Raw genomic sequence first — 14,948 nt, 5'->3', positions numbered from 1 at the left:
TGCCTTTATTTTTATCTTATAAAGAAAGATTTTGGAGGGTGGGGTCAAGATGATGGAGTAGGAGGACTGAGCTCACCTCCCACCATGAGCACACCAACATTAACAAATATCTACAGAGCAACTATCAATGAGAACAACCTGAAGATGGGCAGAAAAGATCTCACACAGCTAAAGATATAACAAGTCCACAACAACATGGCTAGGAGCGGTGGAGACAAGGTATAGTCAAGACCCACCCCCAGGTAGGTGACCCACTAACAGGAGGAAATTTACAATTGCAGAGGTTCTCCCCAAAGAGCAATGTATCCGGGTCCCACCATCCAGCTCCCTAGCCTGGGGGTCCTACATAAGTCCCCAGAACTTCTGGCTTTAAAGGCCAGAGAGGCTTACTTTCAGGAGAGCCAGAGAGCTGTGGGGGAATAGAGACTCCACTCTTAAAAGACAACTACAGAACCCTACACACTCTGAATCCCAGCATGGGGCAGAAATTTGAAAGGAAATCTAACGTCTTTCCCATTCTATTGTTTTCCTCTATTTCTTCGCACTGTTCATTTAAGAAGGCCTTCTTTATTGTGTATATTCAGTTGTGTATATCTTTCCCTTTCTCCTTTGCTTTTTGCTTCTCTTCTTTCCTCATCTATTTGTAAAGCCTCCTCAGACAACCACTTTAACTTCTTGCATTTCTTTTTCTCGGGGATAGTTTTGGTCACTGTCTCCTGTACAATGTTACAGATATTTATCCATAGTTCTTCAGGTAGTTTGTCTACCAGATCTAATCCCCTGAATGTATTTGTCACTTCCACTGTTTAAAATCGTAAGGGATTTGATTTAGGTCCTAGCTGAATGGCCTAGTGATTTTCCCCTACTTTCTTCAATTTAAGCCTGAATTTTGCAGGAAGGAGCTGATGATCTGAGCCACAGTCAGCTCCAGGTCTTGTTTTTGCTGACTATATAGAGCTTCTCCATCTTGGGCTGTAAAGAATATAATCAATCTGATTTCAGTGTTGACTATCTGCTAATGTCCATGTGTAGAGTAGTCTCTCGTGTTGTTGGATGAGGGTATTTTTACACTTTATGTAAAAGGCTATGTTCTTACATCAAAAAAATAAAAAAAGCCACGCTGACAGTGTACTTTGAAACTTCAACCATCTACTTATTTATGTTATAGCACAAAGCCTGAGTCACTGAACAGTGAATTATTATTTACTAGAACAATAATGTATTACTATTGTGAAAATCATGTTTACAGAGACCAATGAAACATGGTATTTTTTTTCAAATGACACTCGTGTAGTCCTACAAAGAGTTAGCATAAAGTAATTTCTAATTTGTAAACATCCAGCACAGATTTTAGTTGTAGTTTTTCTTAAGGCTGATGAATTTAATAATGTACATTGGGATGGGTGGTACCTTACACATAAAAGGTCAATATGCTAAAAATCATAGCATTAATCTGTTAGGAAATAAACTTCTCAGAAAGAGATTCAGGTGGGTAGAGATGAGCCCAATTAGTCTTAACATACTGTACACTCATCTAAAAGCCAAATGTATGAAGAAGATAATTTTTATTTACGTCTAACAGTAAATTGCATATTGGAAAGAAATCTGTTGCTCTGACCAAGTACTGTTCACGTCTGTTACTGATCTCTGAACAGGCTGGCACAACATGAAGACGGTATATTATGTGGGAAGCAGCTGACACAGTGCAGCTTTTTCTGTGTGTTTACCTCCAGTGTACCTGTACTGCTCAACATGACAGTCCTTCTGCATTTTCTCCCAGCCGTGTTATGGTATTGGCCAGACTTGTCACTCTTACTGTCTAGTGAAACACCAGAATTACTGAAGACTGCAATAAATATCCAAACTGTTTTTTGTGACCTAAAAAAAGCCACACTTACTCATTTGATTTATTGCAAAACAAATCAAATGAAATCTCTAGGTATCCCTTGGATCAGATCCATGTTATCAAAAGTCTACTTATCATATTGTAGCACTACTATATTCGCTGCTTAAGGCATAAAATGAAAACAATCAAGCTGTTTGACTCACAATCTTACAATGATCACATTAGTGGGTGGCTGGATTTTTGTGTTGGGGAGTGACAGATCTGTTTATAAAACTCAATTTAAAGTTCCCTGGGAATCAAACTATATAGAAAACATAGCAACTTGGCAGTTCATAACGAGCCTTGAGAGAAATTGATTTTCTTTCCTCTGTTGCTTTCATAGTGAGAGAAAAATGCAATTAATGAAGCATCAATTTTTACGTTGCTGTCAGGAGGAGGAGGAGAAGAAAAAGAGAAGGAGAACAAAAAGAAAAAGGAAGTAGGAAGCTTGTTGAAACAGCATTATTTTTTCCAAAGCAGCTATTACACCAGACTTAGATAAGAATGACTTTTAAGTATATTTGTCTCACCCTTGACTCAGGGTTATGATAAGAGTGCAATAAAACTAAAAGGCAAGATAAAACCATCCTTGAGTCTGCCTTAGCTGAGTAGAACAGAGCATGGATAATTTCTTTACTCAACAGTTTGTTTGAAAAATGCAACTTTTTCAATGAGGCTACCATGATCTTTATTTAAAACGGCCAATGTGCAAGTCCCCTGATTCTACTCTGCTTTTATGTTCTACATCATTTATCACCCTCTAAGTACAATATGATTGACTTTATTATTTATTAATAATTTATTATGAATATGTTTTCTGTCTATATGTCCTTCCCAGGGAAACAATGTTTGTGCTCTTCAGTGATGGACTCACACATCTAGAACAGTGCCAGGCACCGTCTGTTCCTACCCACACAAATCCACTGAACGAACATCAGTGTGATTTATGCCCAGAAAGGCTGCCAGAGTATAAACATGTAAGACAGACCAATAGCATAAAAAGCCAACTGTTCTAATAAAGATCATATTTACCTCTTATATACAAGGATTATAATTTTAAATCCATCACCCACTCATAGACTTCAATTATAACTTTGGCGTTTACAGTTGTCCATATAAAACCCTGCAGAGCAGACTCTTAATTCCCACTAACATTCAATCAACCTTCAACAAAAGTTATAGGAATGCTGATAAACATATTAACATTTATAGTTAGTCTTAACTGCTTACTTTCCTCTCTGCTTTATGTGGAAGACTTTTTGTTTTGCCAGTTTTATGGGAAAATGGTGACAGTCCTATAAAGGTCGATTTATTCAAACTACTTCCCCAAGGCAGACTTTAGGCGACATACAAGACTCCGCAGAATGGAGAAGGAATAGTACTTCATGCTCAAGCTAGAAACGTGAAATATAAAGAAAGATTTATCATCAGTTTCCTCCTATGTCTCATAACCAGACAGAACAAGTCACAAATTGTCTGACTATCCGCAAGATGAATTTGTGCTCTTTACTGCCTTAAGCTGTGAAATGTTTTAGTAGCTTTTTAACACCAAAGCTTTCTCCCTGATCCCTTCTCCCTGCAAACACACACTTAGTATTTGGCTTTTTTACTTTACTCTTTAAAAAGTCAGGTTTTGCTAAAGATAACACATATAGAAAATGCACTAAATTTAGTATACTTAGTTTTAACATACTTTTGGAAAATACTTTTAAATGCAGAGGGGAATATAACAGAAACTGTCACAGAGATGTTTTAGTGGCTAAAATGTGGCTTGGAATAGCATCTTTTCAAAATGAAGAGAAAATTAAATACTTCTGATCAAGGTTCAAAGTCCCCTGTCATATTTTTGCCATGTGAACAACTTAGATAATTTTAACTTCCTGAACATTAAGTCCAAGAATTAAAATCACACAATAATATGGTAAAAAAAAAAAAACAATGTAGAGATTCTGAACAGCCTTTTAATGATACTTATCTAACAGTTTCAGGGCAAACACCATTATTCCCAGTGGCTCTGCGAATACTGGGAGAAAACAAATGAGGCTGGAGGAATATGCTTATATTCTTTCCATCTCTGTACATTATGGGCTCCCCAGGTGGCACCAGTGGTAAAGAACCCGCCTGCCAATGCAAGAGACATAAGAGATGTGGGATCGATCACTGGGTCAGGAAGATCCCCTGGAAGAGGGCATGGCAACCCACTCCAGTATTCTTGTCTGGAGAATCCCATGGACAGAGGAACCTGGCTGGCTAGAGTCCATGGAGTCACAAAGAGTTGGACATAACTGAAAACTTAGCACACACACATTACAGCATCCGAGAACTATTTTTTAAATATAATTTTTACAATTAGGAAAGGCAAACAGTTAATGCAGGAATGAGAATTTCCAAAATTTTAATCCACTGCTGGACACTCTTTTAGATGATGATAAATGGCTAAATAATCTAATTTATTAAGTATTTTGAACACTGAGCTTTCAAATTAGCAGAGGCCTATTCATATTTGAACATTTCAATAGTATTTATAGCTAAGATACAAGAACTCCATTTTATTGAAACATTAGTAGGGCCAGGTATTGGTCTAAACCCGTTGTAAATATTTCCTTTAGCTCTCAAACAACCTTAGGAAGCAGGTGATCTTGCTATTTTCATTTTTTAGATGAAGAAACTGCAGCCAGAGGAACTGTGAAATGTGCAGGTGTTGTGTCCCCATATACTGAATTACAGAACTGAACAGGGAACTGTCCTGCTTGTCACCATCCACACTGTCCTGCACTATACCATCATGGGACCTAACAGATGGAGATTTCTCGAGACAATAAATGGATACCTTCAACAGTACCATATGGGACAAGCTGGAAGATTTTCTGAGTGGTGAGCACATAGAAGAAAGTGAACAATGGGAAATTCTTAGAAGCGCAGTCTATAGAGACCACAGCTCAGGAGAAGACAAAAGACACAGCTGAACCACTTCAACACCCCCACCTGTGCAAGCATTCCTGATTTTAAAAGGTTTCCAAACAAACCCTTCCTTTAGTAGAAACAAGAGAAGTAGTCTGTGTGAATTTAGTATTTTAATGTGATTTTCTTTCTCTATTTCACATAGAGATACAGGATATTCTATTTGCCTGGGTATAATATGTACTTTAACATCACAAAAAAATAAGACCAGTATTCTCCATTAAGTCTGTTCTGCTATAATATGGACTTTAAAAGTTCTGCATTATTAAAACTATTTTTTAACCAGCCCTTGTTCCCAAATAGAGAAATGAAGTGTAAGGAGCTAGAGTTTCATATAAACTTATTTTTCCAATAAAAATTTCAGAAGACTAAAAACAATAATAAACCAGTTGCTTTAAATAGATAAATATCACTGAGCAAATTCAGAATATATTAAGACAATAGACTGTCTATTAAGACAAAATCAGTAGTTTTAAAACCATCATTATAAGATATGCATGACAAAGAACAAAATGGAAGTGTGATGCTAAGAAAAGTAGAAAATCAAAATACTGGGTTGGCCAAAAGGTTCGTTTAGGTCTTCTCATAAGATGTTATAGAAAAACGCAAATGAACTTTCTGGTCAACTCAATAAATTGCAGCCTGTTGGCAACAATCAACAAAGAACGCAATGGCAACTGAACCCAACCAAACAGAGCAAGGGGCTTCCCTAGGCTGTACGGGCCAAGCACTTCAGTGTCACAAGGAGCAACAGGTAAAAAGCAAAATGCAGAATCTCTGGCCTCGCCTGGGACTCCCAGATCAGAATTTTAACAAGATTCACAAGTGACTCAAATGCCTTTTGAAGTTTGAGAAGCACTGGAGTCCAGGCTGGCTGAGTCAGGGTTGGTGGCCTCGGGGATAGTGGGGGTCTCTGTCTACACCATCATGACAGGACCAGGGGACTGAAGGCTGTAGACAAAGCAGATGGTAAAAGCAAGCCCAGGAATCCTCCCTGGTGGCCGAGAGGGCGGCGGGGTGGGGGGCTGCCGAATGTGTGAACAGATTGGAGGAGAGAGCAGGCAAACCTGCTAGGATGCTTTAGCGAACTGCTGGCAAACTCAAGGATCAGGAAAGTGGACCAGTCATGCTGTGTGCAATATGGTGCCCCATGTGGCCAGCGCGGGGAAGGCAGACCTGACCAGACCCTGGCCCACCCTGCCTCCAGAGAAAATGTGACAGGCTGGGGATCTGGTGCACAGAGAGGCTCTCAAGAGACTCGGAACTGACCTATCACAGAACGTTAAGGCGTTTTCTGTTAGGAAAATGAATGGAGGGCCCCAAACCAAAGGAAAAAAGAGAAAAGTAGGGTATTCAGGACTGGCACACAGTGTCAACACAGCCCTGATTTTGCAGATCAGAAGCAGTACTCCACAGGGAGATGAGGAACAGGCTCTGGTCTTGAACTGTCTGGGACCGAATGGGCTCCACAGCTTAGAAGCTTGATCCAGGGCCAGTGACCGACTTCTCTCATCTGTGTGCTTGAGTTTCTTCTGTAAAACGGGGACATGAAAAGTATTTACCTAATAGTCACAGTGAGGGCTGATGAAATAATAACAGCATAGCCCTGAGCACAGTGCCTGGACTCAATACAGATCAGCCCCTGCTATGACACAGGGCTCAGGAAGGGCAGGACCTGCCTAAGAAACAAGTTAAAACTGAAAAAACAGTTGGGACAGTTTGAAAGCAGTTGGGAGCAGCAGAGAGTAAGAAAACATTACAGTTAGATCTCAGTTTGTAATAGAGAAACCTAAGTCACAAAAAGGAGTGTTTTAGTTGATGATGAAGAAATGCAAAGAATTATTTACTCAAGGCCTGGAAAACTCCAAAGAGGAAGGACTCGTTTGTGGGGAGAAATGCATAGCAAAGGAAATAAGACTCTTCACTGACTACACCACTTTGAAGCATCAACACTGAACATCCCCAGTGTGGGAGTATCTTGGAGTTAATACCCCTTTGGGGAGATGAAAGGAAAATTTCCCCTGAGAAATCAGGTCTCAGAAACCTAAGGAATTCCAAGAAGGGGACAGTTAAGAGCAGTCACTGCAGGCTGAGTGACGTCAGAGGCTGAACAACTAAAATTAAAGTGAAGAAAGCCCTAGGATCTTGCCTAGAGTATAAACATACAGTGACAAGAGCACACAGTATGTGGTTAGAAACTAAGGCACCTGGCTTACTAGACAGATCCACATTCAACTTAGAGGTCAGGTGCCAGGAAACCAAAGATCAAGGGACAAAGGGGATTTAGGGCAAGATAAGTGCCCACAATTAAATTAGCCTCAGGACTCCCCTCCAACGTGGGGGTTGCAGGTTTGATCCCTGGTCGGGGAACTAAGATCCCACATGCCGCGGAGTAACTACTACTGAGCTCACGTGCTGCACCTAAGACTCAACATAGCCAAATAAATTTTAAAAATAAAATTAACTTCTTCATTAAAGATTTTATCTAGATATATTTTAGTTCAATGGCCGTGGATCTAGACAATCAGTGCTCATGTAAAGCAGCATCCAAACACTGCAGACCACTGTGATTTGGAGCTGATAATGGAATGCTGTGATACAGATTTCTGGGAGCATTAATTTACCTGAAAAGGTAGTTGGGGTGATGCTGTGTTTTTATTCTGTCCCAACGCCCTTTGAAACTGGGTAGGGGAGATGTCAGTGAGGGCTGTGTTGTCCATTTCTGAGAAGGCTGATTGGGAATGCCTGTCTCCACAGAGGCAAGCTGTGTATGATGGGAGTTCCAGCTTCACGCTGGTGGGGGAAGCCTAACACAGTCTGTCTGACCCACTGATTACAATTGAAACCTCTGGACAGCACACAAAAAGCAATGATCTGGGGGTTCTGGAGAAGCAAACAAAAGCAGGCAGAGTGTAAAAGGAAGTCAGGTCCAGACAGAGAGGTGAGCCCCAAGGAGGTGTGGTGGTGGTTTAATCGCAAAGTCGTGTCCAACTCTTGCAACCCCATGGACTGTAGCCTGCCAGGCTCCTCTGTCCATGGAATTCTCCAGGCAAGAATACTGAAGTGGGTTGCCATTTCCTTCTCCAGGGGGATCTTCCCGACCCAGGGATTAAACCCGGGTCTCCTGCATTGCAGGCAAATTCTTAACCAACTAAGCTATGAAAGGAAGCCTCCAAGGGGTGAAGTTTCCCATTTTATTTTTCTTCTCTTTGTTGGCTTTGCCCAGAGGATGAGGCTCTGTCTCAGAGCTGCACCCTGGAGCAGCAGGCTGTGCAGCTGAGATCCCACAAAAGTTGTGATGACTGAGATGAACCCGAAGAAGCACAACAGAGGCTCTGAGAAACAAACTAAGATGTAAACCAATGTCTAAGTCTCTGTTGCCCCAAGGGTCATATGCATGGCACAGACCAAAAGCAGTGAAGAGCCTGGCCTAACCTGGGAGCCTAGCCAGGTTAATAGCCTGCTAAAAACAGCATAATCCAGAGGAATTTAGTAAGACCCAAATTCTATATGAAATAATGTTCAGAACATCCAAGATATGAAACAAATGATTTGACAAACAGAACAAGGTAAAGGTGAACAATTCTCAAGGAGAAATACAATCAACAGATGCCAACCCTAAGATAACCCTGATGCTGGAATCATCTAAGATGAGAGAGTGACTAAGCTTCAGGAGGTAAAAATAAACACACCTGAAATGACTGGAAACATACAGTTCTTACAAAATAAGCAAAAACTATGAAAAAGAACTAGTAATCTCCCAAATGAAGAAAATACCAGAAAGAAAAAAAATTGCTCAGTGGGCTAAACAGCAAAACAGGTAATGAGGAAAAGAGTCAGAGATCTTGAGGAAAAAACAACAACAACAACAACAAGAAATCATCAAATTTGAACAACAGAGAAGCTCTGGGAAAAAAGTTGTAAGAACTTGTGAGACCACCTTAAAGGGTCTAACATATGTGCTACTGGAGTCTCAGTAGAGGGGAAAGAGGTTGGGTCAAAAAAAAAAAAAACTTGGAAAAAAAAAAATGGCCAAAAGTTTGATGAATGTCATAAATTTTCAGATTTTAGAAGTCTGGGAAATGCAGTCAGGTTAAATTCAAAAGACACACAGTAATCAGTGCTAAAAATCAAAGATAAGGAAAAAACTTGAAAACAACTAGAGAATAATTACACATAGAGATAAAGCCAAAAAGTCATCAATATATTAGTATCAAATAAGAAAAAAAATAGTCACATAACCCAAAAGAAGGCAGGAAAGGGGAACAAAGAAAAATTTTGAAAAGTACAAGAAGTCAAACAGAAAACAAGTCATAAAATATCAATAGTAGGCTTAAATCCAACCATATCAATAGTTAAATATAAATTTAATATGAACATATATGTGTGTGCTTAGTCGCTCAGTTGTGTCAGACTCTTTGCGACCCCATGGAATGTAGCCCGCCAGGCTCCTCTGTCCATGGGGATTCTCTAGACAAGAATTCTGGAGTGGATTGCCATGCCCTCATCTAGGGGATCTTCCCAACCTAGGGATCAAACCCAGGTCTCCTACATTGCAGGTGGAGTCTTTACTGTCTGAGCCACCACAGAAGCCCTATATTAAACTTTAAACATATCAGTAAAAGACACTGATTATTAAATTGGATAACTAAAACAAAACCCAATACTATCCTGTCTAAAAGACACAGATGGGTTAAAGTAAAAGAAAGTGATGTACCAGGCAAATAATAAGCAAAAGAAAGCTTGAGTGGCTATGTTATATATCACATAAAGTGACTTCAGGATAATGAATATTACCAGGGATAAAAAAAGAACATTACACAATAAAAGCGACTTCACTAAGAAAACATAATACTCCTAAATGTGTATCCATCCAGCAACAGAGCTTCTAAATCTATTAAGTAAAGGTGGACTAATGTGAAAAGAGAAATAGACATATCTACAGTTAGAGAATTTAACAGTCTTCTCCCGACAATTAACAGAGCAAGTGGACAAATAATTAATAAAAATACAGAAGACCTGAATAATAATATCAACCTACTTGACTTACATAATATGTATAAAATACTCTATTCAACAACAACAGAACACATTCTTTTTAAGTACACACAGAAAATTCAACAACACAGTCTGTATTCTGGGCTAAAAAAAAAAACAAGTTCTGACAAACTTAAAAACATAATTGAAATAATACAAAGCATATTCTCTGACTATAATGGAATTAGACAAGAAATCAATAGCCAAAAGATACCTGGATAATCCCTAAGTATCTGAAAATTAAATAGCACATATGTAAACAACTCACTGATCAAAGAAGTTACAACAGAAATTAGAAAATATTCTGACCTTAATGATATGTTATAAAAACACAATAAATCAAAAGTTGTAGGATGCAGTGCTTAGAGGCAAATTTAAATTTATGCCCAGTTAATACTTAAACATTTTTAAAGGGGTTTTGGTTGTGTGATCAAAAATTCAACTTGATAAAAATGGAAAAAGAAAAAGAAATCCAAAGAAGGCAGAGAAAGGGGCTTCCCAAGTGGCGCTAGTGGTAAAGAACCCACTTGCTGATGCAGGAGACACAAGAGACACAGGTTTGATTGCTGGGTCAGAAAGATTCCCTAGAGGAAGGCATGGCAACCCACTGCAGTATTCTTGCTTGGAGAATCCCATGGACAGAGGAGCCTGGCAGGCTACAGTCCATGGGGTCACAGAGAGTCAGACACGACTGAATTAATTAGTACTAAGTAATTAGTACGTGCACACTGCTACAGAGAGAAGGTCCAGTAAAATGCCAATCCCATGACACAGGTATCTTGAAAGTCTCAATGTCGTAAGTACAAAAAGACTACAAAGATTTCATTTTAGAGGACAAAACGTGTTTGAGATTTTTTTTTTTTCACGTGAAAACTTCCAGCATTGTGCCCTCTGAAGTTAAAGTCTCACTGTCTCACTTCCTCAGCATCACACACACCCATCACTTACCAACCAAGACGACGAGTCTGTACTTCTCGTTCGTCTGCCGTCGGTAGGGTGTGACTTCCTCATACGTGGGCACATCGGCTGTGTCGTACTGGTCACTCCTCTTGCACTCATACATGGATTTATTTGTTTTCTTATCTTTTCTACTAAGACGGAAACTTCTTCTAAAACCAGCTGCAAATACAAAAAAACTATTTTTAGCAGTTAGAACTAAAAAAAGACACCCCCTCTAAAAAAAAAAATTAAGAAAAAAAAGCCCTCAAAGTTGGGCTGGATTTTATTTACCATAATATCATTACCAGTGCACTGAGTAATAAAAGGGAAATAGATCCTCCAAGATTTCATTAAAACAACTGATAAAAGAATCATCTAACATTTAATGATATAGTTATAATATTTTAAGTTTTATTTGCTTCCCAATCATAGAGTTCTTTTCAAAAATCAGGAAACAAAATAAAGAGGTCAGATATCATAAAGAACATTTTTTCACAGACTGATGAACACAACTGTAAGAAAAAGTTAAAAGCACTGCAAAAACCTTTTAAATATAAATGATGAATTCTCCCATTCATAAATACTAGAATCTTTAACACTGTGTTCTAAGCACAGCATAACAACATCCCTGAGGCACAGACAGCATCTATTGTTAAACAGAAAGAAAACTAAAGTTAGGGAGAGCAGTGTCCAAAAGGCCTCTGCATGGGATCAGACAGACAGAACCAGACTATCACTGACATCAAGTTACTTCACTGCTCTGAGACCCCAGTGGGTGGAGTAAATGACCAAGCCTCAGGTTCTTTTCTCCTATAGAAATTCTATGCTAATATTGAAGTGAATAGCCATTCCCTTCTCTGGGGCATCCTCCTAACTCAGGGATCAAACCTGGGCCTCCTGCATTGCAGGCAGATTCCTTACTATCTGAGTCATTAGGGAAGCCCTTTATAATGTGAAGCTGACTGAAATTGGAAAATAAGTTTCCGAGTCACGATTGTATCCTCTTATTAATACTGTGTCATCTTTTACTAAAACACCTTTTCAAGTATGTAAGTAAGTTTCCTGTCTGCTTAAACAGCTCCCTCCAGCACACTGCTGTCATTTGAAATGTTGGCTTAGAAAAGCGAAGGCAAAAGTTCCTTGTCTCAGGCAAACCCTATTTCATTCTGCTTGTTCTTCACATAGTTATATCATTCTGGTTTAATATCTTTTCCTGAAGAGTGGTATTTACCATACACATCATTTAAGGATTCTTGGCCTAACGAACACTCTCAAAATCCAGACTTTAAAGGGAGGCAACAGTCTGCTTATTACAATATGGTAAATATTCTATTATCAGTTCCATAACATAAAACAAATGCAAGCATATTTTTAAATGTATAAAAACAGATTCTCTTTAAAAAGAATACTAATCAAATCTGGTAAACAGGAAAAAATCTTTAATAAAGGTATTTTATAATAAAATGCAATAATGTGAATTTTAGAGAACACAAAGAAAAATAAATATTACTATTGGATTTAAAAATTAATATTCAAAATAAAGGCAATATTAAATAATTAATGAATGTCCATGGAGTTCTATCACTCACCTTATAGAGTCACAGTTTAATAAAAATCAAAATATTAAAAATGGAGTGATAAATGATAATACATTCTGATAATATGTTCCTGGAACCCACTAAGAGTCGGTCTGATCTTGAGATACTTGGTCTTTGAGGGAGAAGATTTACAAAGAATTTGAAACAAGGAAGACAGCTGCTCTAATAATCCTTATTAAAGACAAAAGGAAAAAGCAAACAGAATAAATGATGAAACATATCATCTTACAAAGAAAGGTGAGATTTCAGGGACAAAGAAGAGGAAATGTACCAAACCTGGTCCTAGAATGAAGAAAAGATGGGTGAATTCTAAGAATCTCAGCTGCACAGAGAAGTCAAACTTCTATGGTGAGGGTCAGAGGACAAACTGTAATTATGTTTTGTATTTTTGGGGGAAAGACTCATGAGATGTCCTGTAGGATTAGCAGGTAGAACTAAAAATTCCTTCACAATTATTTCTCATATGGAGGGAGGGGTTTCCTCAAGTCACTACAAACATCTGGCACAGAAATGGATCGAAGACATACACCATGAATCCAAAAATGAAAACTGGAAAAATTCCTAATCGACGAATCCCAGCTAAATCCTGAATTTCAGTGAAAATGCTTACCTAATGGAGTCTTTATGATTAACTGAAGTTTTCACCTTTGTCATAAACAATAAGAAGATAGTGGGGGAAAGAGAAAAGGTAACCAGATTTCTAATGTGAGATCTCCATGGACATGCAGAGTGAGGAGCTGGGGGTGACTTGGGGATGTGAGCTGTAACAGCACTTGGTACAGAAAAGGTACTTAATTAAAGGTAAATCTCTGGTGACTCAGTGGTAAAGAATCTGCCTGCCAACGCAGGAGATGTGGGTTCATTTCCTGGATCAGAAAGATCCCTTGGAGAAGGAAATGGCAACCCACTCCAGTACTCTTGCCTTGGAAATCCCATGGACAGAGGAGCCTGGCAGGCTATATATATAGTCCATGGGGTCGCAAAAGATTCGGACATGACCTAACAACTAAAACCACAACAACAGATTTTCTAAACAGGATTTTAAAAAGGCAACCCCTCAAATTCTACTATCGTTTCCATTTCATTTCCTTAATGTCAATTTCGACAAAGAAAGCCGGACACATTTGGGATTTTCACAAAGATACCCATACAAAGCCGACAAAAAGGACAAAGCACCGCGTCCATGAAGGCTCAAGGCTGGAGCAGCCCCAGAGAGGAGAGCGTCAGGTTGCTGGGACCCCGCCCGGCCAGCGCATCAGGGACACTCCTGCCCTGGCCCACGCACCACGACACGGCCCTGACCTCGCTCACATGTTTTCCATGACCACGCATGCAGAATTCCCACAGGTTCTGAGGCCTGAGTGTCTTGGCCCAGGGCCTCGTTTAGAAAACAAAAGGGAAAAAGTCAGCCAGGTCCACTGGGATCCCATGGGTGCAGGGGCTCCTCGCTGAGTGTTAAAGGCTCAGACCTGGGTCACTGGCTTCCTTACCAACTTCGGTGACTCGCCAGTGTTTTAAAAACTTTCTGAAGCCTCGTTTCTCAGCTTTAAAATGAGGATAATGCTATTGACCTCTCACAGGATATTAAGGATTAAACAATTTATGTGAAGCATTTGCCCAGGACCTGGCGTATGATAAACGCCTTACACAGTTGACAGATAGATACTAGCACTGGTGGGACTGGGTCCCACCTAACCTGAAAGTGTCTCAAAGGCAGGAACACACTGTGTTCCCTGTTATTCACATAGCACACGTCTAGCAGGACCGGGAAAAGCAAATGAAGGGGCTTCGTGTTTGAGTGATGTCATAAAAGACACAAAATATTAAATCCAGATTTAAATATGTTAACTTTTAAAAGTAGCAAGGCATTTTTAAAGAGATAAAGATTCAGTGTATGTTACCTATCCTTTCATTTTTTCTAAGATACTCTTTGTAGGACTGTGCTATCTCTGTTATTACAGTTACATTTAGAGAGCATCTCTCTTTTTTTTTGGTCCTTACTTATGGTCCCTCATTCCCTCAACACACACATGTATACATGTCACATATTTACACCACACAATAAATATATACACTCACATACCCATACATATGGACACACATATACATACATACAAATATATGTTGTTTTGCCGTTTATGTCACTCATTCGTGTCTGACTGTTTGTGACCCCCGCCCATGGACTGTAGCCCTCCAGGCTCTTCTGCCCATGAAATTCTCCAGAGAAGAATACTGGAGTGAGCTGCCATTTCCTCCTCCAGGGGATCTTTCCAATCCAGGGAGCAAACCCACATCTCCTGTGTCTCCCACATTGTAGGCGATTCTTTCCCCACTGAGCCATCGGGAAAGCCACACATGCATAGGCACAAGCACGCGCGCGCGCACACACACACACGCATACACAAAAACAGAGTCAGAAAACAAGAAAAACCCCCAACCCAGAACAACTAATACAACAGCCAAAACAGAGGATATAAAAAAAGGTATGAAATCCAGAGTAGTTACTTGTTTCTCAGATAAGAACAAAG

The 14,948-nt window shown here is 39.4% G+C and overlaps 1 protein-coding gene across 2 annotated transcripts in view; it reads right to left on the bottom strand.

The window, feature by feature from the left end:
• The window catches only part of MPP7 (MAGUK p55 scaffold protein 7), a 215,434-nt gene that overhangs the window by 19,183 nt on the left and 181,303 nt on the right, over positions 1–14,948 (bottom strand). For both annotated transcript variants that reach the window (XM_061126383.1, XM_061126385.1), the window contains exon 12: positions 10,832–11,002. In XM_061126383.1, the coding sequence (XP_060982366.1) occupies positions 10,832–11,002 (171 nt within the window). The remainder of the gene's footprint in view (positions 1–10,831; positions 11,003–14,948) is intronic.

This window comes from Dama dama, chromosome 23, assembly GCF_033118175.1.
Source record: "Dama dama isolate Ldn47 chromosome 23, ASM3311817v1, whole genome shotgun sequence".
Taxonomy (NCBI): Eukaryota; Metazoa; Chordata; class Mammalia; order Artiodactyla; family Cervidae; genus Dama; species Dama dama.
Note: the sequence above shows the minus strand (reverse complement) of the source record. Positions and strands in the feature narration are given on the sequence as shown.